At 40.2% G+C, this 24,206-nt stretch overlaps 2 protein-coding genes across 4 annotated transcripts; both read right to left on the bottom strand.

Annotated features, from left to right (window-relative positions):
• Positions 1-17,048: 17,048 nt before the first annotated feature.
• LOC129725183 (retinoid-inducible serine carboxypeptidase-like) lies at positions 17,049-20,055 on the bottom strand. 3 transcript variants are annotated; one of them, XM_055680709.1, is made up of 6 exons: positions 19,931-20,055; positions 19,783-19,873; positions 19,135-19,276; positions 18,733-18,826; positions 18,133-18,676; positions 17,050-18,071 (listed from the first exon to the last, which is right to left on the bottom strand). In XM_055680709.1, exons 1-6 carry the CDS (start codon positions 19,964-19,966, stop codon positions 17,593-17,595), a joined length of 1,386 nt encoding a protein of 461 aa, XP_055536684.1. In that variant the 5' UTR covers positions 19,967-20,055; the 3' UTR covers positions 17,050-17,592. The 3 variants fall into 3 exon arrangements, with proteins under 3 accessions (XP_055536685.1, XP_055536684.1, XP_055536683.1); XM_055680710.1 differs by having other exon boundaries at positions 17,049-18,071; positions 19,135-19,691; positions 19,783-19,974; XM_055680708.1 differs by having other exon boundaries at positions 17,051-18,071; positions 19,783-19,974.
• A 119-nt stretch (positions 20,056-20,174) lies between these two features.
• LOC129723113 (retinoid-inducible serine carboxypeptidase-like) lies at positions 20,175-24,170 on the bottom strand. The gene is made up of 4 exons (XM_055677092.1): positions 23,961-24,170; positions 21,378-21,607; positions 20,742-21,306; positions 20,175-20,688 (listed from the first exon to the last, which is right to left on the bottom strand). Exons 1-4 carry the CDS (start codon positions 24,142-24,144, stop codon positions 20,210-20,212), a joined length of 1,458 nt encoding a protein of 485 aa, XP_055533067.1. The 5' UTR covers positions 24,145-24,170; the 3' UTR covers positions 20,175-20,209.
• Between the last annotated feature and the right edge of the window lie 36 nt (positions 24,171-24,206).

Genomic DNA, 24,206 nt, shown 5'->3' with positions numbered 1-24,206 from the left:
TCGATTTTTCCCCATATAAGCCTCCCCCTTATCGCATATAGCAAAAGTCTGCCTACTGATAGAGAAATCTAATCGATTGGAGATGTTGACTAGGACCCTAGGCATATTGGAAAAAAATGAGTTGTTCGGCCCAATTTGCATTTCTGGTCACCAGAGTAGATATGGGAAAATTCAAGATTTTTCGATTTTTCCCCATATAAGCCTCCCACTTACCGCATATAGCAAAAGTCTGCCTACTGATAGGGAAATCTAATCGATTGGAGATGTTGACTAGGACTCTAGGCATATTGGAAAATATTGAGTTGTTCGGCCCAATTGACATTCCTGGTCACCAGGGTAGATATGGGAAAATTCAAGATTTTTCGATTTTTCCCCATATAAGCCTCCCCCTTATCGCATATAGCAAAAGTCTGCCTACTGATAGAGAAATCTAATCGATTGGAGATGTTGACTAGGACCCTAGGCATATTGGAAAAAAATGAGTTGTTCGGCCCAATTTGCATTTCTGGTCACCAGAGTAGATATGGGAAAATTCAAGATTTTTCGATTTTTCCCCATATAAGCCTCCCACTTACCGCATATAGCAAAAGTCTGCCTACTGATAGGGAAATCTAATCGATTGGAGATGTTGACTAGGACCCTAGGCATATTGGAAAATATTGAGTTGTTCGGCCCAATGGACATTCCTGGTCACCAGGGTAGATATGGGAAAATTCAAGGTTTTTCGATTTTTCCCCATATAAGCCTCCCCCTTACCGCATATAGCAAAAGTCTGCCTACTGATAGGGAAATCTAATCGATTGGAGATGTTGACTAGGACCCTAGGCATGTTGGAAAATATTGAGTTGTTCGGCCCAATGGACATTCCTGGTCACTAGGGTAGATATGGGAAAATTCAAGATTTTTCGATTTTTCCCCATATAAGCCTCCTTATCGAATATAGCAAAAGTCTGCCTACTGATAGAGAAATCTAATCGATTGGAGATGTTGACTAGGACCCTAGGCATATTGGAAAATATTGAGTTGTTCGGCCCAATTGACATTCCTGGTCACCAGGGTAGATATGGGAAAATTCAAGATTTTTCGATTTTTCCCCATATAAGCCTCCCCCTTATCGCATATAGCAAAAGTCTGCCTACTGATAGGGAAATCTAATCGATTGGAGATGTTGACTAGGACCCTAGGCATATTGGAAAATATTGAGTTGTTCGGCCCAATTGACATTCCTGGTCACCAGGGTAGATATGGGAAAATTCAAGGTTTTTCGATTTTTCCCCATATAAGCCTCCCCCTTATCGCATATAGCAAAAGTCTGCCTACTGATAGAGAAATCTAATCGATTGGAGATGTTGACTAGGACCCTAGGCATATTGGAAAATATTGAGTTGTTCGGCCCAATGGACATTCCTGGTCACCAGGGTAGATATGGGAAAATTCAAGGTTTTTCGATTTTTCCCCATATAAGCCTCCCCCTTACCGCATATAGCAAAAGTCTGCCTACTGATAGGTAAATCTAATCGATTGGAGATGTTGACTAGGACCCTAGGCATGTTGGAAAATATTGAGTTGTTCGGCCCAATGGACATTCCTGGTCACTAGGGTAGATATGGGAAAATTCAAGATTTTTCGATTTTTCCCCATATAAGCCTCCTTATCGCATATAGCAAAAGTCTGCCTACTGATAGAGAAATCTAATCGATTGGAGATGTTGACTAGGACCCTAGGCATATTGGAAAAAAATGAGTTGTTCGGCCCAATTTGCATTTCTGGTCACCAGAGTTGATATGGGAAAATTCAAGATTTTTCGATTTTTCCCCATATAAGCCTCCCACTTACCGCATATAGCAAAAGTCTGCCTACTGATAGGGAAATCTAATCGATTGGAGATGTTGACTAGGACCCTAGGCATATTGGAAAATATTGAGTTGTTCGGCCCAATGGACATTCCTGGTCACCAGGGTAGATATGGGAAAAATTCAAGATTTTTCGATTTTTCCCCATGTAAGCCTCCCCCTTATCGCATATAGCAAAAGTCTGCCTACTGATAGGGAAATCTAATCGATTGGAGATTTTGACTAGGATCCTAGGCATATTGGAAAATATTGAGTTGTTCGGCCCAATGGACATTCCTGGTCACTAGGGTAGATATGGGAAAATTCAAGATTTTTCGATTTTTCCCCATATAAGCCTCCTTATCGCATATAGCAAAAGTCTGCCTACTGATAGAGAAATCTAATCGATTGAAGATGTTTACTAGGACCCTAGGCATATTGGAAAATATTGAGTTGTTCGGCCCAATGGACATTCCTGGTCACCAGGGTAGATATGGGAAAATTCAAGATTTTTCGATTTTTCCCCATATAAGCCTCCCCCTTATCGCATATAGCAAAAGTCTGCCTACTGATAGAGAAATCTAATCGATTGGAGATGTTGACTAGGACCCTAGGCATATTGAAAAATATTGAGTTGTTCGGCCCAATTGACATTCCTGGTCACCAGGGTAGATATGGGAAAATTCAAGGTTTTTCGATTTTTCCCCATATAAGCCTCCCCCTTATCGCATATAGCAAAAGTCTGCCTACTGATAGAGAAATCTAATCGATTGGAGATGTTGACTAGGACCCTAGGCATATTGGAAAATATTGAGTTGTTCGGCCCAATGGACATTCCTGGTCACCAGGGTAGATATGGGAAAATTCAAGGTTTTTCGATTTTTCCCCATATAAGCCTCCCCCTTACCGCATATAGCAAAAGTCTGCCTACTGATAGGGAAATCTAATCGATTGGAGATGTTGACTAGGACCCTAGGCATGTTGGAAAATATTGAGTTGTTCGGCCCAATGGACATTCCTGGTCACTAGGGTAGATATGGGAAAATTCAAGATTTTTCGATTTTTCCCCATATAAGCCTCCTTATCGCATATAGCAAAAGTCTGCCTACTGATAGAGAAATCTAATCGATTGGAGATGTTTACTAGGACCCTAGGCATATTGGAAAATATTGAGTTGTTCGGCCCAATTTGCATTCCTGGTCACCAGAGTAGATATGGGAAAATTCAAGATTTTTCGATTTTTCCCCATATAAGCCTCCCCCTTACCGCATATGGCAAAAGTCTGCCTACTGATAGGTAAATCTAATCGATTGGAGATGTTGACTAGGACCCTAGGCATGTTGGAAAATATTGAGTTGTTCGGCCCAATGGACATTCCTGGTCACTAGGGTAGATATGGGAAAATTCAAGATTTTTCGATTTTTCCCCATATAAGCCTCCTTATCGCATATAGCAAAAGTCTGCCTACTGATAGAGAAATCTAATCGATTGGAGATGTTGACTAGGACCCTAGGCATGTTGGAAAATATTGGGTTGTTCGGCCCAATTGACATTCCTGGTCACCAGGGTAGATATGGGAAAATTCAAGGTTTTTCGATTTTTCCCCATATAAGCCTCCCCCTTATCGCATATAGCAAAAGTCTGCCTACTGATAGAGAAATCTAATCGATTGGAGATGTTGACTAGGACCCTAGGCATATTGGAAAATATTGAGTTGTTCGGCCCAATGGACATTCCTGGTCACCAGGGTAGATATGGGAAAATTCAAGGTTTTTCGATTTTTCCCCATATAAGCCTCCCCCTTACCGCATATAGCAAAAGTCTGCCTACTGATAGGGAAATCTAATCGATTGGAGATGTTGACTAGGACCCTAGGCATGTTGGAAAATATTGAGTTGTTCGGCCCAATGGACATTCCTGGTCACTAGGGTAGATATGGGAAAATTCAAGATTTTTCGATTTTTCCCCATATAAGCCTCCTTATCGCATATAGCAAAAGTCTGCCTACTGATAGAGAAATCTAATCGATTGGAGATGTTGACTAGGACCCTAGGCATATTGGAAAAAAATGAGTTGTTCGGCCCAATTTGCATTTCTGGTCACCAGAGTTGATATGGGAAAATTCAAGATTTTTCGATTTTTCCCCATATAAGCCTCCCACTTACCGCATATAGCAAAAGTCTGCCTACTGATAGGGAAATCTAATCGATTGGAAATGTTGACTAGGACCCTAGGCATATTGGAAAATATTGAGTTGTTCGGCCCAATGGACATTCCTGGTCACCAGGGTAGATATGGGAAAAATTCAAGATTTTTCGATTTTTCCCCATGTAAGCCTCCCCCTTATCGCATATAGCAAAAGTCTGCCTACTGATAGGGAAATCTAATCGATTGGAGATGTTGACTAGGACCCTAGGCATATTGGAAAATATTGAGTTGTTCGGCCCAATGGACATTCGTGGTCACCAGGGTAGATATGGGAAAATTCAAGGTTTTTCGATTTTTCCCCATATAAGCCTCCCCCTTATCGCATATAGCAAAAGTCTGCCTACTGATAGAGAAATCTAATCGATTGGAGATGTTGACTAGGACCCTAGGCATATTGGAAAATATTGAGTTGTTCGGCCCAATGGACATTCGTGGTCACCAGGGTAGATATGGGAAAATTCAAGGTTTTTCGATTTTTCCCCATATAAGCCTCCCCCTTACCGCATATAGCAAAAGTCTGCCTACTGATAGGGAAATCTAATCGATTGGAGATGTTGACTAGGACCCTAGGCATGTTGGAAAATATTGAGTTGTTCGGCCCAATGGACATTCGTGGTCACCAGGGTAGATATGGGAAAATTCAAGGTTTTTCGATTTTTCCCCATATAAGCCTCCCCCTTATCGCATATAGCAAAAGTCTGCCTACTGATAGAGAAATCTAATCGATTGGAGATGTTTACTAGGACCCTAGGCATATTGGAAAATATTGAGTTGTTCGGCCCAATTTGCATTCCTGGTCACCAGAGTAGATATGGGAAAATTCAAGATTTTTCGATTTTTCCCCATATAAGCCTCCCCCTTACCGCATATAGCAAAAGTCTGCCTACTGATAGAGAAATCTAATCGATTGGAGATGTTTACTAGGACCCTAGGCATGTTGGAAAATATTGAGTTGTTCGGCCCAATGGACATTCCTGGTCACTAAGGTAGATATGGGAAAATTCAAGATTTTTCGATTTTTCCCCATATAAGCCTCCTTATCGCATATAGCAAAAGTCTGCCTACTGATAGAGAAATCTAATCGATTGGTGATGTTGACTAGGACCCTAGGCATGTTGGAAAATATTGAGTTGTTCGGCCCAATGGACATTCCTGGTCACTAGGGTAGATATGGGAAAATTCAAGATTTTTCGATTTTTCCCCATATAAGCCTCCTTATCGCATATAGCAAAAGTCTGCCTACTGATAGAGAAATCTAATCGATTGGAGATGTTGACTAGGACCCTAGGCATATTGGAAAAAAATGAGTTGTTCGGCCCAATTTGCATTTCTGGTCACCAGAGTAGATATGGGAAAATTCAAGATTTTTCGATTTTTCCCCATATAAGCCTCCCACTTACCGCATATAGCAAAAGTCTGCCTACTGATAGAGAAATCTAATCGATTGGAGATTTTGACTAGGACCCTAGGCATATTGGAAAAAAATGAGTTGTTCGGCCCAATTTGCATTTCTGGTCACCAGAGTAGATATGGGAAAATTCAAGATTTTTCGATTTTTCCCCATATAAGCCTCCCACTTACCGCATATAGCAAAAGTCTGCCTACTGATAGGGAAATCTAATCGATTGGAGATGTTGACTAGGACTCTAGGCATATTGGAAAATATTGAGTTGTTCGGCCCAATTGACATTCCTGGTCACCAGGGTAGATATGGGAAAATTCAAGATTTTTCGATTTTTCCCCATATAAGCCTCCCCCTTATCGCATATAGCAAAAGTCTGCCTACTGATAGAGAAATCTAATCGATTGGAGATGTTGACTAGGACCCTAGGCATATTGGAAAAAAATGAGTTGTTCGGCCCAATTTGCATTTCTGGTCACCAGAGTAGATATGGGAAAATTCAAGATTTTTCGATTTTTCCCCATATAAGCCTCCCACTTACCGCATATAGCAAAAGTCTGCCTACTGATAGGGAAATCTAATCGATTGGAGATGTTGACTAGGACCCTAGGCATATTGGAAAATATTGAGTTGTTCGGCCCAATGGACATTCCTGGTCACCAGGGTAGATATGGGAAAATTCAAGGTTTTTCGATTTTTCCCCATATAAGCCTCCCCCTTACCGCATATAGCAAAAGTCTGCCTACTGATAGGGAAATCTAATCGATTGGAGATGTTGACTAGGACCCTAGGCATGTTGGAAAATATTGAGTTGTTCGGCCCAATGGACATTCCTGGTCACTAGGGTAGATATGGGAAAATTCAAGATTTTTCGATTTTTCCCCATATAAGCCTCCTTATCGAATATAGCAAAAGTCTGCCTACTGATAGAGAAATCTAATCGATTGGAGATGTTGACTAGGACCCTAGGCATATTGGAAAATATTGAGTTGTTCGGCCCAATTGACATTCCTGGTCACCAGGGTAGATATGGGAAAATTCAAGATTTTTCGATTTTTCCCCATATAAGCCTCCCCCTTATCGCATATAGCAAAAGTCTGCCTACTGATAGGGAAATCTAATCGATTGGAGATGTTGACTAGGACCCTAGGCATATTGGAAAATATTGAGTTGTTCGGCCCAATTGACATTCCTGGTCACCAGGGTAGATATGGGAAAATTCAAGGTTTTTCGATTTTTCCCCATATAATCCTCCCCCTTATCGCATATAGCAAAAGTCTGCCTACTGATAGAGAAATCTAATCGATTGGAGATGTTGACTAGGACCCTAGGCATGTTGGAAAATATTGAGTTGTTCGGCCCAATGGACATTCGTGGTCACCAGGGTAGATATGGGAAAATTCAAGGTTTTTCGATTTTTCCCCATATAAGCCTCCCCCTTATCGCATATAGCAAAAGTCTGCCTACTGATAGAGAAATCTAATCGATTGGAGATGTTTACTAGGACCCTAGGCATATTGGAAAATATTGAGTTGTTCGGCCCAATTTGCATTCCTGGTCACCAGAGTAGATATGGGAAAATTCAAGATTTTTCGATTTTTCCCCATATAAGCCTCCCCCTTACCGCATATAGCAAAAGTCTGCCTACTGATAGAGAAATCTAATCGATTGGAGATGTTTACTAGGACCCTAGGCATGTTGGAAAATATTGAGTTGTTCGGCCCAATTGACATTCGTGGTCACCAGGGTAGATATGGGAAAATTCAAGATTTTTCGATTTTTCCCCATATAAGCCTCCCCCTTATCGCATATAGCAAAAGTCTGCCTACTGATAGGGAAATATAATCGATTGGAGATGTTGACTAGGACCCTAGGCATATTGGAAAATATTGAGTTGTTCGGCCCAATTGACATTCGTGGTCACCAGGGTAGATATGGGAAAATTCAAGATTTTTCGATTTTTCCCCATATAAGCCTCCCCCTTATCGCATATAGCAAAAGTCTGCCTACTGATAGAGAAATCTAATCGATTGGAGATGTTGACTAGGACCCTAGGCATGTTGGAAAATATTGAGTTGCTCGGCCCAATTGACATTCGTGGTCACTAGGGTAGATATGGGAAAATTCAAGATTTTGCGTTTTTTTCCCATATAAGCCTCATTATCGCATATAGCAAAAGTCTGCCTACTGATAGAGAAATCCTATCGATTGGAGATGTTGACTAGGACCCTAGGCATATTGGAAAATATTGAGTTGTTCGGCATTCGTGGTCACCAGGGTAGATATGGGAAAATTCAAGATTTTTCGATTTTTCCCCATATAAGCCTCCTTATCGCATATAGCAAAAGTCTGCCTACTGAAATTGACATTCGTGGTCACCAGGGAAAATACACCCGAAACTGCGACTCCGTCGGTTGACTAGGCAACGCAGTCCTAGTAAAGGAGCATGTTAAAATCAATATACCACATACATCAATCATGAATTGAATACGAACCGGAAAAACCGGCAATGACCTAGCCGACGAAATAAGTACGACGATTTGGATTCTGCTGGATAAGCTAGAACCCCGCCACTTCGGCATCATTGCGCTCCAAGAGCTTTGTCGAAAAGGAAGGACGGTACGAAATCATTTGAAATGGTTTATATTATCGAAATAGGGACATCATCGTCAAAATAATTATTTCGAAGTATCGTTGCTTTTAATATGTTGGTATTTAGATGCTTAACGTCAATTATTATGTAATGAGACAAGAATAACATAATTTTGGTAGGTTCAGGTTTCGAGGCATGGAAACTGGAAATGCTCTCATTCATGGATCTCATGATTCTGACAGATATTCGGGAACATATTTGTAATAAGTTTCTCTTTTGTCGATATCACTATGACTATTTGGGCAGATAGTGCTCCCGAGAAAGCTCACCGAGCAAGAGACCGTGGATCTTGGATCACCGGGTCGGCTGGCTGCGGGGTAATCGGAGGGACTACGCGCGAAAAGTTGTGCAAAAAACTATTGGATTCCTAGGAGGTTTCTTTTGACCTTAAATGGAAAAACTGTTCATTCAATCTTTACTTTGTTTAATTACGTATCTAAGGGGGTGCGTGTGTGTGTGTGGGGGGGGGGGGGCGCTAGCGGATCACTCTTCTTCTCACGGTACGTACCGGCTACTTCGAAGGGTTCTGGTTCTGCTGGGCTGCGTTGCTGTTGCTGCGATGCTGCGTTGCTGGTTGCGGGGGAGGGGGAAAACTCGTTGCTGTTTTACGCTGCTCTAGTATGATGACCAAAATCGCAATGGCGGATGCGTGGGTTGGCGGGGAAGCAGGTTCTTCAGCGTCTTCCTCCTTTGACTCAATCGATGGGCCACGGACGAGACCGTACTGGCGCCACCGAGAAGGGTCTTCCTTTACTATCAGGGCCAGTTGTCCGAAGATTCCACGGGCTCGTCGCTGCCCGGAACTCCTTTACGGTTAGACGTAGGCGGATTTCACCACCTAGGCCGACTCGTGTGAAGTGAGCGAACGACGAACGAATAAAATATTCGTTTTGGTGAAAAAACAGAAAAAAAGGTCCTACTCGGACATAAACTATTAGCACGTCATAGCTAAAGTGGGGTGGTATTCTTTACCTGAATGCACTCTTTCTTTGGCTGATATTCGGTATTCACTTAGCTTTTTTATATTTTTTTCTAAATCTCTACTCACTTGCCTCTTACACGAACGCTGCGGTACTTCTGATCGTTTGGCGGTTTTTCAACTCTTGATTTCCCTCCTCTCACCACCCACCATTTTCTTCCCTTTTCCTGTTACTTTTTGATTGCCCGGCGTCACTCTTTTTTTCAGGGTCGTCAAAATGCGCTCAAGGAGGCTTACCTTCCAATGTAGCTTCAGTTCGGTCACAACCTAACATCGAAAAGCTTAGCTTAGCTTGACTGACTGCACATATCAATGGTTGCACTCCGTGATTGATCCGAATCAGTAAAATTGCACAGTGAATCAACTGAATGGGGCTGGGAGTCACCGACCATTCTCATTGTACAAGTTTTAGTGACTCAATACTTTAAAGGATCAATAACAACGCCGGCCACGTCCTTGCAATCAGGTAGGAAGAGGGTAGGGATGTAAGTGTGACCCTTGCTATTTGGAGACCGTGTTTATCTCTGCATCTCCACAAAGGTCACGGGAAGGAGGTGTTGTTAGTTGGGAAGGGTAAGTTGGATCAGGATTCACCTTGATAAGTGATGCGATCATACATTCACTCGTCGCTTTTGAAATATTACCGGTTTATTCTCCGTTCGGTCGGCTGATTAGAAATGCAAATTTGGTTTATTTATATTTGATAGCGGTTTAAACTAGCAGACATTAGTAATGCTGTAGGGACCTGTAGCCGGCCCTGGTCGATCCCTAATCAGCGTGCAGCTTAAGCGCCACTCCATTAGGAGACTGCACGCCACGCTATGTTTGCCCGGTAAGACTCCCCTACGGGTCAGTCAAAGTTGCCATAAAGAGAAGGAATCAGGATCGGACCAGATAGGCTAATAAATTTAAGGCTCCAAAAGCGGGTAGAAAACCCTTCTATCAGCCGGCAGAAATTTTCAACACCTACGTAAACGCATAGAAAGCTTGCGGTAAGGAATCACCCATACCTTGATGATATCATCACAGGCAAAGTCGCTATTTACCGCTAGACGGCGCAAACATCTCGAACAATGAGCTTTGCTCGGCATTCAAATTCCGCCACGCGGAAGACACAACGAACCGAACTACACGAATACGAATGACGTGAACATATTAGAACGTACTAAATCCTTCCAGTAAACACATTACATCATTTGTTTAACTAATCAAACCGATTATTAGAGACAACAAAGGACAGGTTTGTATTTTATATTACTAGCATGCTTTCATGTGTGTTGTATTGGTATAGAGCAAGATCGCGCCAAATCACCGATGGTCGAATATCGACCATTTTTGATTTGAATGAAACTTTGCACACGTATTTTGCTTAGCAAACTGAGCATTTTCCACAGATGGAGCGATTTTTTACACCCATGAGTTACATTCTAAAAGGGCGTATGCCTTTTGGCATAGGTTTTATTCGAAGCATTGTAGCCCAGAAACCGTTGGTCGTATAGAAAAACTGTCTGAGAATGAATTGTAGGGAATTGAAAATGCACCATAAAAAAAATCACCATAAAATAAATCATCAGAATACAAATATTAAAAATGTTTAAATTAGAATTTTCATAAAAAAATTATTCTACCATAAAAAAATTATTTTTCATTTCTCCATCCTGGACTTTTTTTTAAAAGTTGCGTATTAACGTCAAGTTTCTTTAAAAAAAAAAAATTCAACTCTTTTTTTTAAATTGAAATTTAATGTTTATTTTTAATTTTTTTTGGTCAAAAAATTTTTTTTTGTACAGTGTATATTTTTTTTGGTGCATTTTCAATTCCCTACAACTCATTCTCAGACAGTTTTTCTATACAACCAACGGTTTCTGGGCTACAATACTTCGAATAAAACCTATGCCAAAAGGCATACGCCCTTTTAGAATGTAACTCATGGGTGTAAAAAATCTCTCCCCCTGTGAAAAATGCTCAGTTTGCTAAGCCAAATACGTGTGCAAAGTTTCATTCAAATCAAAAATGGTCGATTAAATTTTCGCGTATTTCAGGCGATTTGAAATGATTTTGCTCTATATGTACTTAACTCTAGGTCTATCTTTTATTGTTCGTGTGCTTTTTCTCCCTACTGTGCTCGTGGACCCATGTGCTTTATATTTCAATCAGCTGCTTTATAATGAATCTGCAGTGACGTCACCGGCTTAAGCAAATGCTTGCACCCGGGTGTCTAATCTGGTAAGGTGGCGTTCATAAAAGTGGTTCTGTCATATTTGCGTGCACGCTAAATTATGCTCACCCTATAATTTAGGACACGGCGTTAGCATGCCGGTCACGGCCGACTTAAGTCGGGAAAATTATTACAGCATCTACAGGGCGTCCTTTAAGGAGGCCTCTTTGATAGAAAGAACGATACGACTCACCGAAACTGCTGCGACGGTCGCTGTTGTTGCTGCTATTGGTTGCTTCGCTGGATACTGCTACGGCTGGCTGCTGATGATGATGTGAGTTGCTTTGCTGGCTACGGCTGGCTGCTGGTGATGACGATCACATGTGGCAACGGGCGTGCGATCGGTCGGCAAACGCCGATGGGGGAAACTGCGGCGGGGATAAACTCGCTTCCTTAGTGCCGCTTACAGGGAGATATCTCGACCTGAAACGGACACTAGCTCACCGGAGGGCTCCGGTCTACAGGATGTCACAAGATGATGCGGGTTTTGGGAATACCGCGTGTCTTGCGACGATGTAGCGCTGTCGGGAATTTCGTCCAATGGAAAAAAAAAAACCAGTGCGCGGTGCGCCTTTCGCTGTCCCTTTCCTCTCGTTCGTCGTGCAGATTTACCTATTCTGAACTTTCTTGCACACGTTTTGTATTTTAGCGAAACTATTGCGCACTTTATCGACACTTCGAAATCTAATTTAAAATAAAGAAATTTAATACAACTCTACTACGTTCACATTATATGACTTACTATTAGAAACTCAAAGGAAAAACGCGGACAACAGACACACGAGCGACACTTCCGAAATGCTTGGCGGACTAGGACGAAATGAACGAGCAATGTAAGTCCTCAGATAAGGGAAGGTGATTCCGTACGACTTACAGGAAATACGTAATGTCCCGCCAACTTCTTCGGGTTACTCCGGAAATCTACGATTCTTTTGGCTGTTCCATTTTGGAATCTTAAATTGGCTCTATCTGTCCCTTTCCAACCTTTCTTCGAGGTTTCTTTAGAGACTATCGCGCTAAGTGAGTCTGAACGGGATTGTGAGCGGCTGACACTTAGAGAGAAATTATGCGATGGGATTGCGACAAGTGTACCGAGATAGCTAGCCTACATCTTGGCGCCAGCAGTTATGTTGATTTCGAAGTTACTAATAAATGCTACGGCTACAGACCACGTGCGTGTGTGGTTTACTTCACTAGAGCACAAAACTGCTCAACATCCCGATTTTGAACCGATTCCAACCAGCGTACAAATGCTGTTTGGGCCACTTCCAGTTAGTGGTTTATTTCAGTGTTCTGCTGAATGTTATGCTACAAGATGTGGTTCTGATTTACACCGACGTACAACCGAAAGGTCGTTCGTACCACTCACAAATTTGTGGTGTTTACTTGGGAGGAATGCGTCATATCATATTTGATTTTTGTTTATTTTTTCGACCGTATTAAACCGACAGATACTAAATCTGTTGTTGGGACTAGTGTTGTCTAGTAATTATCAGAAGTGTATTAGATTCTACCAAACCAACAACAGAAGATGCTGTTGGTGCCAGGCACACGTGTGCATGGTTCGTAACAAAAAATACAGTGAGGTATTTTTTTTTTTAATTTTCAACAAAGATTTTTTAAACGAAGTGGTTTTTTTCACCGTTTTTGTCCACGCGTTAAACAGCTGCCATGAGTAACAGACTACTGTAACAGTTAGATATTTTTACACATTTTCATTTTTACACGTATGTTTACACTCTTATCTGTATCATCGGTGTAATGAACAAATTACTTTATTCAATACAAAATTTTCTATATATTTTGAAGGGAAGCCTATATATAACGAAACGAATCGAAATAATATTTGAATTGCCTAGTGTATCCGGAAGTATATCATCTACATTCACAATCATTATCTTTTTATACCACGATAGCCGTCTCCAGTATTACGACGATATACACTGTTGGGACTAGTGTTGTCTAGTAAAACAGCAATATCGTGTTGAGTTTCTCAAAATAGTATTCTCTACAAACTACCTTTAGACATTATCCTTCTTTTTTGCTTCCTTTAGCAATTAGCGACAGCGCGAAATTTTGAATTACCCAATAGTTTCAGGATCAACACTCGAGAAGGTATCGTTCATCTCGAAAGCAACCCCCAGGAGTTATTAATTTGGCCCTGATTTCAGCCCTTTCCGAACACTTTGCCACGTCCACCTCTATCGCGTGGATCGGCCACCAAAATTAGAAAAAATTCTCATCAGAATAGAAGAATAAATAAAATAGTAGGAGGGTGGTATCCAACATACGACCGCATAGTTGACGTAGAACTACAATAGTTTTATATTTCCCTTTGAGGCTCTGTTTGATTTGAGCTCGTTTTACTTTTAGCACGGTTCGATTTTGGCACACATGTGCCAAAAACGAGCGATTATGATTATTTATTTGCAGCACTCTATTTTAGAAGAAAAAATATTCTCTTCAACATTGATGAATATCTTTCATTTTTTTCTGTGTGGACTCAGTACTGCGACCAGAGCTTAGATCTATTGTGATATTGCCCAGGTGTTTTCTGTACTCGCGCACTTACACACTTAATATTATTAGCAGTAACACTATTGAAGTAAGTGATACGCTTATCATTCATATCAGTGCTTGTGTGTAATTACCTTTCCGTTTCAAGCTTACTGCTCTACTATACCGAGCCACTGTCCATCCTAACAAAATCGCCTAGTTACAATTCCCTGGAGAGAACTTTCATATGTTACTCACACCAGTTGTATTATAATAGGGACTTTTTTTGATAGGAGGAGAGTCAACAGAGGTACTGTAGAATCCAAATTGAAGGGAGGGTACGTGGTGGGGAGCCTGGGAATAAACCCATGCTAAAGTCCTTTGACAACCAAATGGCCTGATCCTATTAAGATTCGAACCCACGACCACCCGCTTACCAAAGCGGACTCTGTAACCTTGCGGCTACGGAGCTCCCCAATACCTTTCATTCTAATACAGTCAATTTTCTTTAACCCGTAAAGACCCGGGACGGAACTTGTTTTTTGAAAATGCTCGTTCTCAGAACTGGAACGGCCAATTTGGAAAAACTTGGAATTTTATTCAAGAGAAATAGTTGCTGCTCTAAAGTACGTTTTTTCATGGAAACCTGATTTTCTCAGTCTCTCACATTAGGTTTCAACTTAGCTCTTCAATTTTCAAGCTCTAAGTTTCTAGAGTAACGTCTTCTGAATTCAAAGATGGTGAAAATTTATTCTAGTATGCACAGATTTAGAGAAAAACGAGTTTGAAATCACTGAAGTATGAGTTCTTTTGAAAACTTGATTTTCTCCAAATCTGTGCATGCTAAATAAATCTTTAACCATCTTTGGATTCAGAAGACGTTACTCTAGAAATATAGAGCTTTGAAATTGAGGAGCTAAGTTGAAACCTACCGTGGGAGACTGAGAAAATCAGGTTTCCATGAAAATACGTACTTTGGTGAATTTGAACTCGTTTTTCTCAAAATGTTTGCATGCTAAAATAAATGTTTCATCGCGTATGGATTTAGGAGACCTTACCGCAAAAATGCAGAGCTTAAATTTTGGAGAACGGTTTTGTTGTTTGAATTTTTATAAAAATACGCCACGTTCTCATAACTGGTAACTCCAGGTATCGATTTGATCCAGTCATACATTTTTTTTTATAATTCATATGAAACGTAGTTTCTGGTCAACCCCCTACAGCCCCTTACTAGTCCACGTTGTTTATGGTCGTCCCTATACTCACTGTTTTATCATATTATTCATGTGGATTATTCGTAGACGCGCTACTGTTTATTCAACAGGTATTAAATTCAACTTTTTGTTTTTGGCACAATCTCACCCCATAGAAGGGGTGAGATTAGGCCAAAGTTCATTTAATTTTAGCAAAATTATAGTTTATTGTAACTTAACCATATTTGCGGCAGTCGTGACCTAAACATTCAAGTGTGCACAGCATGATTTAGATCAAACTCATTGCCTAAATGTTTGCATTACAAGCTAAAGAACAAAAACATATCCTTTTTTGGCACAATCTCACCCCGGCAGACGGTACTAAAAACTTCAATTTTACTTTCGTATGACGAAAACACAAAAAATCTCGCATTTTCTCACAACGGCCGGCCTAGCGGAAAATTGTGAGTATGAGCGAATGTTGGTCTACTAGTGGGTCACCATTCCTGAAAATATCATTTTTGGGAATTTCCTTATAGTGGAGTAGTAGTCGAAAAAGTGACCTACACAACAAGAATACAAGGCAAATTATTGAAAAAATCGAATTTCCCAAGAACGGCCGGCCTAATGGAAAATTGTGTCTATCAGTAGGCAGACTTTTGCTATATGCTATAAGGAGGCTTATATGGGGAAAAATCGAAAAATCTTGAATTTTCCCATATCTACCCTGATGACCAGGAATGTCAATTGGGCCGAACAACTCAATATTTTCCAACATGCCTAGGGTCCTAGTCAACATCTCCAATCGATTGGATTTCCCTATCAGTAGGCAGACTTTTGTCATATGCGATAAGGAGACTTATATGGGGAAAAATCGAAAAATCTTGAATTTTCCCATATCTACCCTGGTGACCAGGAATGTCAATTGGGCCGAACAACTCAATATTTTCCAATATGCCTAGGGTCCTAGTCAACATCTCCAATCGATTAGATTTCCCTATCAGTAGGCAGACTTTTGCTATATTCGATAAGGGGGAGGTTTATATGGGGAAAAATCGAAAAATCTTGAATTTTCCCATATCTACCCTGGTGACCACGAATGTCAATTGGGCCGAACAACTCAATATTTTCCAACATGCCTAGGGTCCTAGTCAACATCTCCAATCGATAAGATTTCCCTATCAGTAGGCAGACTTTTGTCATATGCGATAAGGAGGCTTATATGGGGAAAAATCGAAAAATCTTGAATTTTCCCATATCTACCCTGGTGACCACGAATGTCAATTGGGCCGAACAACTCAATATTTTCCAATATGCCTAGGGTCCTAGTCAACATCTCCAATCGATTAGATTTCCCTATCAGTAGGCAGACTTTTGCTATATTCGATGAAGGGGGAGGTTTATATGGGGAAAAATCGAAAAATCTTGAATTTTCCCATATCTACCCTGGTGACCAGGAATGTCAATTGGGCCGAACAACCCAATATTTTCCAACATGCCTAGGGTCCTAGTCAACATCTCCAATCGATTAGATTTCCCTATCAGTAGGCAGACTTTTGTCATATGCGATAAGGAGGCTTATATGGGGAAAAATCGAAAAATCTTGAATTTTCCCATATCTACCCTGGTGACCAGGAATGTCAATTGGGCCGAACAACTCAATATTTTGCAACATTTCTAGGGTTCTAGTGACATTTCCAATTCATTATATTGCTCTATCTTGCCTATTAATTAGTTGTTAAGTTTTATCTCTTATCAATTTTGTTGGTTTAATTCACATTTTTAGTTTCAGTGCTGCCCACCATTAGCGCTGCATTCTATGCTTTCTTCTATTGAAATATTTCGTTTTTGTTGGTTTAGTTCCGGAGGGTAAAATCACGCAGCATATATGAATCCGGATTTAAACCAACAAAACCAGCTAACCAACAAAATGAAATATTTCACGATTTTGTTGGGTACGTTTCTTGTTGGGCGAATTCACACAAGTTCACATTTCTGACATTCTTGTCATTTTACTTATGTTTACTATTTACTAAACAAACTTGTAACACAAAGGCAGAGCGAGTGAAATCCATGACATTTTTAATTTGTTAAGCAGTTCTGATCTCCAAACTGGTACCCATCTTTTAGTGGCAAATTTGTTGTCAATAGTGGAATGACAAACGAAAAAGCTTTCGACCATGTCGAAACATTCCAAATTGGTAATCATGCAACCGATATAGTTTATCACCGGTTTGCAAACAAATCGTTCCTGCTGATCACCCAACGACAAAAGGTGACTAATGTTTACACTGTGCGTAATCACGCTGCTGTTGGCGATCTCAACGCAGGATCTGCTGCATGTGCAAATGGAGGAAATAGGATATATTCAATAAAGCACACATTCGGGGCCGCGTCTGACGAGGCCGAAGCTGCTATCAGGTACTTAATGAATTTTATTGACAAAACTGACGAGTTCGTTATAACGCTGGGATTGATAGATATAAATAAAAGTTCGTTAGACCAAATAGGGGCACATTTAAAAACAATTGTTCAGTAGTATTAAAAACCTAAATAAAAATTTCATCGTGATTTCAATCGACATTTATTGTAGAGAAAATTCTATTCGCTTTCAAATGCCCAGGTGCTTCTGCAAAATATGTTGCATGCACATTGGATTGTCCACAGGGGCCATATGACCCGCCCTAATAATCCAATAAATAGATAATTTACCGTAACTCTTTGTGTATCCTTCTAAAAACCCACTAACCCAGATTCCCAACCTGGGTGCCTGCAAGTAACCGTTCTTACCTGACCAGCGCAAGTTTTCTACCCATCTCACTGTGCCAGGTGTACTAACTATCAAATCCAGCTGTCCCGTATAGCTTATCACTTCAAGTGAAGTGTCATTCAATAGCAGTTCCACGGACTCTGCTGCAGGTTTCATGAAATCATCTGCTAAAGCATTGAAGACAATCGTTTTCTGTACACCCCACGACACTTGGTCAGGGATCTCTAATGCAGTACTGACAGGACCTCTCATCAATCCTTCAAGGTGATCTTTTTCCGAAGATAATCCTCTCTCTGTTTTATTGATATTATAATTAGGCACTGAAAATATGTAAAAATGTATAATGTATAACATCATGCGCGTTGGCTTACGATTACTTACATTCGTATCTATCCTGTAAATAATGTTCAATGTATAGCTGTGGAGTTAGAACATTGTAGCAATCTATTTTTATTGTAGCATTCGATACCACTTGTTCCAAATTGCGCCAAAGCGCAATCGCATTTTTGTAATCGTTTTTTTGGGCAAGACCTTGAACACTCTCAGCTGTTTTTTGGATGGTTTCAAATCCTTTGGTATCTACGAAACCTAAATTAAACAAAAACGGTCCCCATGATAGGATAGAATCTCGCGGTGATATCCAGGGTGCGCCCAGAGCAACTGATTTGAGATTGCAGTTAATTGCACCTTGCTTAGTAGCCTTGTCCAACCCGTAGGCAAATTCAACTGCCATTCTACCGCCGTAACTCTCAGAGAATATATGTAACGGCGACGCATGGAAGTGCAAACGATAAAAGTGTTGCATCATTATCACCAGATCTTGTCCTATTTCTTTGTTATCTTTTGTCAGCAAAGCTTTACTCTCCACATAACTGAATCCGGTTCCAACAGGGTTATCCACGAATAAAACATTGAATTTTTTCACCTAGAACTAGTATCAATAAACAAACATTCTTTCCAAGTAGCTTACCGTCTATGAACCCATGCGTGGTGTCGATCGTGCAGGTTGCTATCCAGTAGTCCAATTTCTTCAAAGTTACCGTAGCCAGTTGATGAAACTCCGGGTCCTCCTTGCTGTAGGAGTTATTAATGACCACCTTTCTGTATAACATACGCCCAGCGTGTTGCCCCATGTACGATCGAGCCTGTCGGTGACCACTAACACCACGACGAGCGGCGAACTACCGAAGCAGTTCGCCACCGCCATCATAATTTTGTTTCCTTACTCATTCGTAAAGTTCCACTCTTGTAGAGCAGACAATAAAACACTTTTTTCTCGCATACTTTCAATTCACCGCGCTTTCTTTCTAAAGAAGATATATCACGGACTTTCTCGCTAACCGTTTCCGATTTTTCCTGTAAGTCTCATTTTACCACACTTGCAACCAAACTAGCAATGGACGATCCGCGTAGTGCTGCACGTTCCCATCGGTAGTGTAGTACAACCACCAGAACATGTGGGCTCCGGGTCGAACCTCTGTGAAGCCCCAGTCCTGTTTGCCGGGTCCGAAACCGTCACGCGGTACTGGGCGCATTTTGTTACAAACAAAAATTTCGAAAAAAGTTGAGTTATGAAAACAAAAAAAGTTCATTACTGCTTTTCCCAGGGGCGGCATATTAAAGCGTCTGCTTAGGATAATATGGTTGTTTTGAGAAAAACACTGTTTCGCGGTGAGTTATCGGGGTTATAGTAAGACTGCATGTCGAAAATGAAAAACAGTTGAACATATATGATACATACTGTTGTGTTCCTTCCCGATCAACCACTCTTCATGCTCCTTTATGAAACGATAACAACTGATATTGATTCAATACTAGACGATAGCGATCGTTTTCGTTTCATAAAGAAACTTAGAGTGGTTGGTCGGGTTTGCCTTGAGTTCAATTTGAAAAACCGGTACGAGTTCCAGGCTCAAGAATAATGTCTAGCTGTCGCCGCGCTAGTTAAATTATGACGCGTAATTAGTTAATTTCACTCACACAACATTTTAGTTATTTTTCGTTCAATATTTTAAAATTCCAGTATATTACCTGAAAAAGTTGTCAAAACTTCAATTAGGAGAATGAACCTGGAAAGCAAACGTACTGCCATTCCGGCACTGTAAACTATTGCACACATGCTCTGAAATCTACAGGTACTGAGTTCTCCCAGTAAGCGATAAGTTTCTTTTATACGAACCGGGATTGCAATACGAAAACAAAAACAGGTATCCATTCCATCAACAGCATTATCGATATGATAGAGGGAGCTTCTTACAGAAAATTTGCCATTAATTAGTCTCTGTCACAACTTCTATCGGTTCGCCATGCATCGAAAGAGGTATTGGCTAAATGTCACCTGACAGGTGATATTTATTGAATTTATTTACGATTGGGTGACACGTGTCGTTCGGATTATGAAAAACTCGACCGGAGTATTTCGTTTACTACAAGTTACATTTAACGTTGATTAAAAATACTAAGGAAAACCCGCATGCTTCTGCAAAATATAATTCATTAGTACTGGATTATCTGCTGGTACCATGTGACCAGCGCGCAGTGCCCAGTACATGTACAACCTTCTGTAGCTCTTCTGATAGCCTTCTAACATACCATGTGGACCAACTCCATCCCTTGGAGCTTGCAGGTACTGATTACGGCCTTCCCACTGAACCTTTTCAAGCCATACGACATTACCCGGAGTGGCAACAATCAAATCCAACTGACCGGTGATCACAATCACGTCCAAACTGGTGTTATTCAGTAGAAGCTCAATGATGTGAATTGCCGGTTTCATGAAATCTCCAGTCATACTCTGAAAGACCCATCCACCCTGTGCGTTATACACTGACTCCGCTGGAAGTTGTAACGTTGTAGCAACCGGACCTCTCATTAGATCTTGCAGCATTTGATCACGATCTTCTGATGCGAGCCGGATAGCACTTTCCAGAGTTGCCTCTAAAATAAACAATATTATTGACATAAACAAGATCACCAATTTGGGTACTAACGTTTCATATCCTTAGCAAACATCGCCAACCTCGACCTTGCAGATTGGAAGTCTTGCGTGAAGAGAACATTATAAAAATCAATCCCTAACGTCTCGTTCACGATAACGGCTTCAGTTCGCCCCCACTGCGAGGTGGCCTCCGCATACCGTCCTTCGTTAAGAACGTGTTCGGTCTCGATAGCGGCTGCTTGAATTTGTCGGTATCCCTTGGTGTCAACGAAACCCATGTTGAGCAAAAATTCGGCCCACGAGAGCACGGAATCGATTGGCGAAACCCAGGGTGCCACTATTCCCACCGACTCCAATTTAATATCGATTTCTCCATTTTTTATCGCCTTGTCCAGAACGTAGGCAAATTCAGGTGCCATTTTACCACCGTAACTTTCGGCATAGATGTGCAGTGGAGTGGTCATGAACTCCGGGTTGAGTCTGTAGAACTCTTTGATGAACGTGAGCAAGTCATCGGCAATCTCTGCGTTGTCTTTGGTCAAGAGTGATGAATCTTCCACATAGCTGAATCCAGTTCCGACGGGGTTGTCGATAAACAGGACGTTATAGTTTTTCACCTTGAATATTTAAAACGAAAAACATCTTCAGCGTCATCGATTTCAATTAACGCGCAGTTAACCGTACTCACCCAAGTATGGTTTCGCTCTTCTCCTTCTAGTGTCAACGGACCTAGTTCTTCGAAATTGCCATACATCGACGACGCGCCGGGACCGCCTTGTAGCCAAATTAGCAATGGTCTATCGGTGAACTGTTCTACCTCTGCCGTTGTGTAGTACAACCACCAGAACATATGTGCTCCTTTTCGAACCTCCACGTAGCCCCAATCTTGCCATCCCGGACCATAACCTTCACGAGGGGCTGAAAATGAAATGTGGAATCAGTTCTCTAGAGGCATGAAAAATTTCTGAAAAATGCTCTGTTCAACTGAGAACACTGCTCTCACAGGAACTAATTATACGAAAACTTCACTGTTATGTACTTATAACTGAAGGGAAAATTGATCAAAAAAGAGAACCTTGTTTTACAGATTTTTCTAGAAAAGTTTATTCAAATGTTATTTATACAAATGTGTTATGCACAATTGCTTTTGGGGAATTTTTCGTATGGTCGGTGTATAATGAAGTGATCCAAGCAACATGTTTTAAACATCGAATTCCTAAAACCAGACAGTTTTAAAATAGACTTTCAAATAATAGGTAATAGATAATAGGTGTTTAGGTAATAAAATAATTAATTTTAAATTTTTCTTTTAACTTAACATTAACAAAATAAACATTTTGTTTTAGAATATATATTTTTTTTCGTAAAGACAAAATTATTATCTACAACTTTGCCGAAAACACCACACCGATCAAACAAACCATCTTGGCCCTAAAAATATTTGTAATCATCAATACCTTCCTTCAGTAAAACATTAGTTGTATCGTGCCGTGTCAAATAAACTATTTAAACTATAATCAATACCTTCCTAAAATAGCATTTTTCAATAGCTTCTCAAAAAAGAGTCGTGTTTCACGGGTGGTGCCGTGGGTTCGAATCTTAGTAGAGTCAGGCCATTCGATGACAGAAAGAACTTAAACATAGGTTTATTCTCAAGCTGCCCAATTACCCTTTTTCTTCACGCTGAAATCTACACAATACCTCACGATGACTTTCTCTCAACACAATAAGTTTCTCCTATAATGAAACTGACCAGAAGGACGCACGACGAAACTTCTCCAGGGAACTATAATTGGCGATAATTGGCGAAAGAACCAGGCTTGGTATAGCGGGGGGCAGTAAGCGTGAAGGAAGGGTAAAATCATATTACACACAAACACGGATAAATAATAAGCATGTTAATAATAGAAGAGCGGGATACATCAGACACTCTGGCGTTTTCTTACAATCTCAACGACTCTGGTCGCAGTCAGTTAGTTTATGCAGGAAAAAAACCTGTTACTGATTCCTTTGTCCGAGACAGTTTGTGGAAATAATCCTCCTCAGAATTTTGTGACCAAGTGGCTTTCGTGGAGTCGATTTTTCTTATATCAATTTTGATTATATTTACCTACTATTGATCTTATAATTTCATCAAGACAAGTTTAACTGAGTTTTGAAATTTGATTGTAAAAAGTTGCCTTTTCAGTTCTTTTACTGGCAGATCTATTTCTATTCTCGGTAAATTTTGGTTTTTTTTCGTCAATAGAAAAGAGATGTTTTGTTAGCTATAAGAAAATCTTCAATATGCTGCACCAAAGAAAACTTAGAGGTCATTTGAAGCTGAATTTCGATTTCGTTTAGTATTCTTCCCGTAACAAACCTAAGTGATCCACAAACGAGCTCCGTGAAGATTTTCTTCGGTACCATAAAAATTTCAATAAATTGGAAATAGAATTCTGTTTCGATTTCATCAACAGTTGTTATTATCACTACTCCACAAATTCTTGCTCGGTTAGCTCACGCTTTTTATTTCGATTTTTTTATGCTTCTTCAAATTTCAGTTGTATAAAGTGCATCGAACATGAACACATAATTCTGATGTATGCCTTGCGTAATTGTTGCATGTGTGCATATATTTTACGAATTCAATTTATTTGCTCATTTTTCTGGGTAGGGTTTCATTTGAAACTTAAAATTATTTAGAACTTGAAAATTCGTTTGTATCAATTGAAAATGGTATCTTATCCAAAGTTTATCACATTAGAGTATTGTTCGAGTCGTTCCTTTGTTGCTTTATAAGGTGGAAACAGATACCAATGTAATCATTACAAAATCTTGACTCTCATCAGGAAATAAAACAATCCCCATCAAAGTTATGATTTGTAAAATTTAATTTATTTTGTTATTAGTATTTTGCGTTTTGTTTTTTAACTAGAATAACTTTGTCACCCAGTGTGACAAAAACAAAGAAAAATTTGCCCTTAAGTTCAAACTGGAAAAAAAGAAGAAGATAAAGGTTAAAGCTTTTAACCGTTCCTATAATTCCTAGCAAGCTCGGAAGTGTGTAAAAAAGCCACAAAGAACTTGCTCGTCGGGTTTGTCGCTTTCTTACAGGAAAACTTAATTTTTTCTACGTATATCAATTTGAAAAACCGGTACGAGTTCCAGGCTCAAGAATAATGTCTAGCTGTCGCCGCGCTAGTTAAATTATGACGCGTAATTAGTTAATTTCACTCACACAACATTTTAGTTATTTTTCGTTCAATATTATAAAATTCCAGTATATTACCTGAAAAAGTTGTCAAAACTTCAATTAGGAGAATGAACCTGGAAAGCAAACGTACTGCCATTCCGGCACTGTAAACTATTGCACACATGCTCTGAAATCTACAGGTACTGAGTTCTCCCAGTAAGCGATAAGTTTCTTTTATACGAACCGGGATTGCAATACGAAAACAAAAACAGGTATCCATTCCATCAACAGCATTATCGATATGATAGAGGGAGCTTCTTACAGAAAATTTGCCATTAATTA

Source organism: Wyeomyia smithii, chromosome 2, assembly GCF_029784165.1.
Source record: "Wyeomyia smithii strain HCP4-BCI-WySm-NY-G18 chromosome 2, ASM2978416v1, whole genome shotgun sequence".
Lineage (NCBI taxonomy): Eukaryota > Metazoa > Arthropoda > Insecta > Diptera > Culicidae > Wyeomyia > Wyeomyia smithii.
Note: the sequence above shows the minus strand (reverse complement) of the source record. Positions and strands in the feature narration are given on the sequence as shown.

Coding starts and splice junctions, on each gene's coding strand:
- LOC129725183 (XM_055680708.1), bottom strand. CDS start 19,966: ATGGATACCTGTTTTTGTTTTCGTATTGCAATCCCGGTTCGTATAAAA. Junction 19,277..19,782: donor AGTTTTGACAACTTTTTCAG/GTAATATACTGG, acceptor AAATGCGCCCAG/TACCGCGTGACGGTTTCGGA. Junction 18,827..19,134: donor CGTCCATTGCTAGTTTGGTT/GCAAGTGTGGTA, acceptor ATAACTCCTACA/GCAAGGAGGACCCGGAGTTT.
- LOC129723113 (XM_055677092.1), bottom strand. CDS start 24,144: ATGGATACCTGTTTTTGTTTTCGTATTGCAATCCCGGTTCGTATAAAA. Junction 21,307..21,377: donor AAGAGCGAAACCATACTTGG/GTGAGTACGGTT, acceptor TAAATATTCAAG/GTGAAAAACTATAACGTCCT. Junction 20,689..20,741: donor GTTTGCTAAGGATATGAAAC/GTTAGTACCCAA, acceptor TGTTTATTTTAG/AGGCAACTCTGGAAAGTGCT.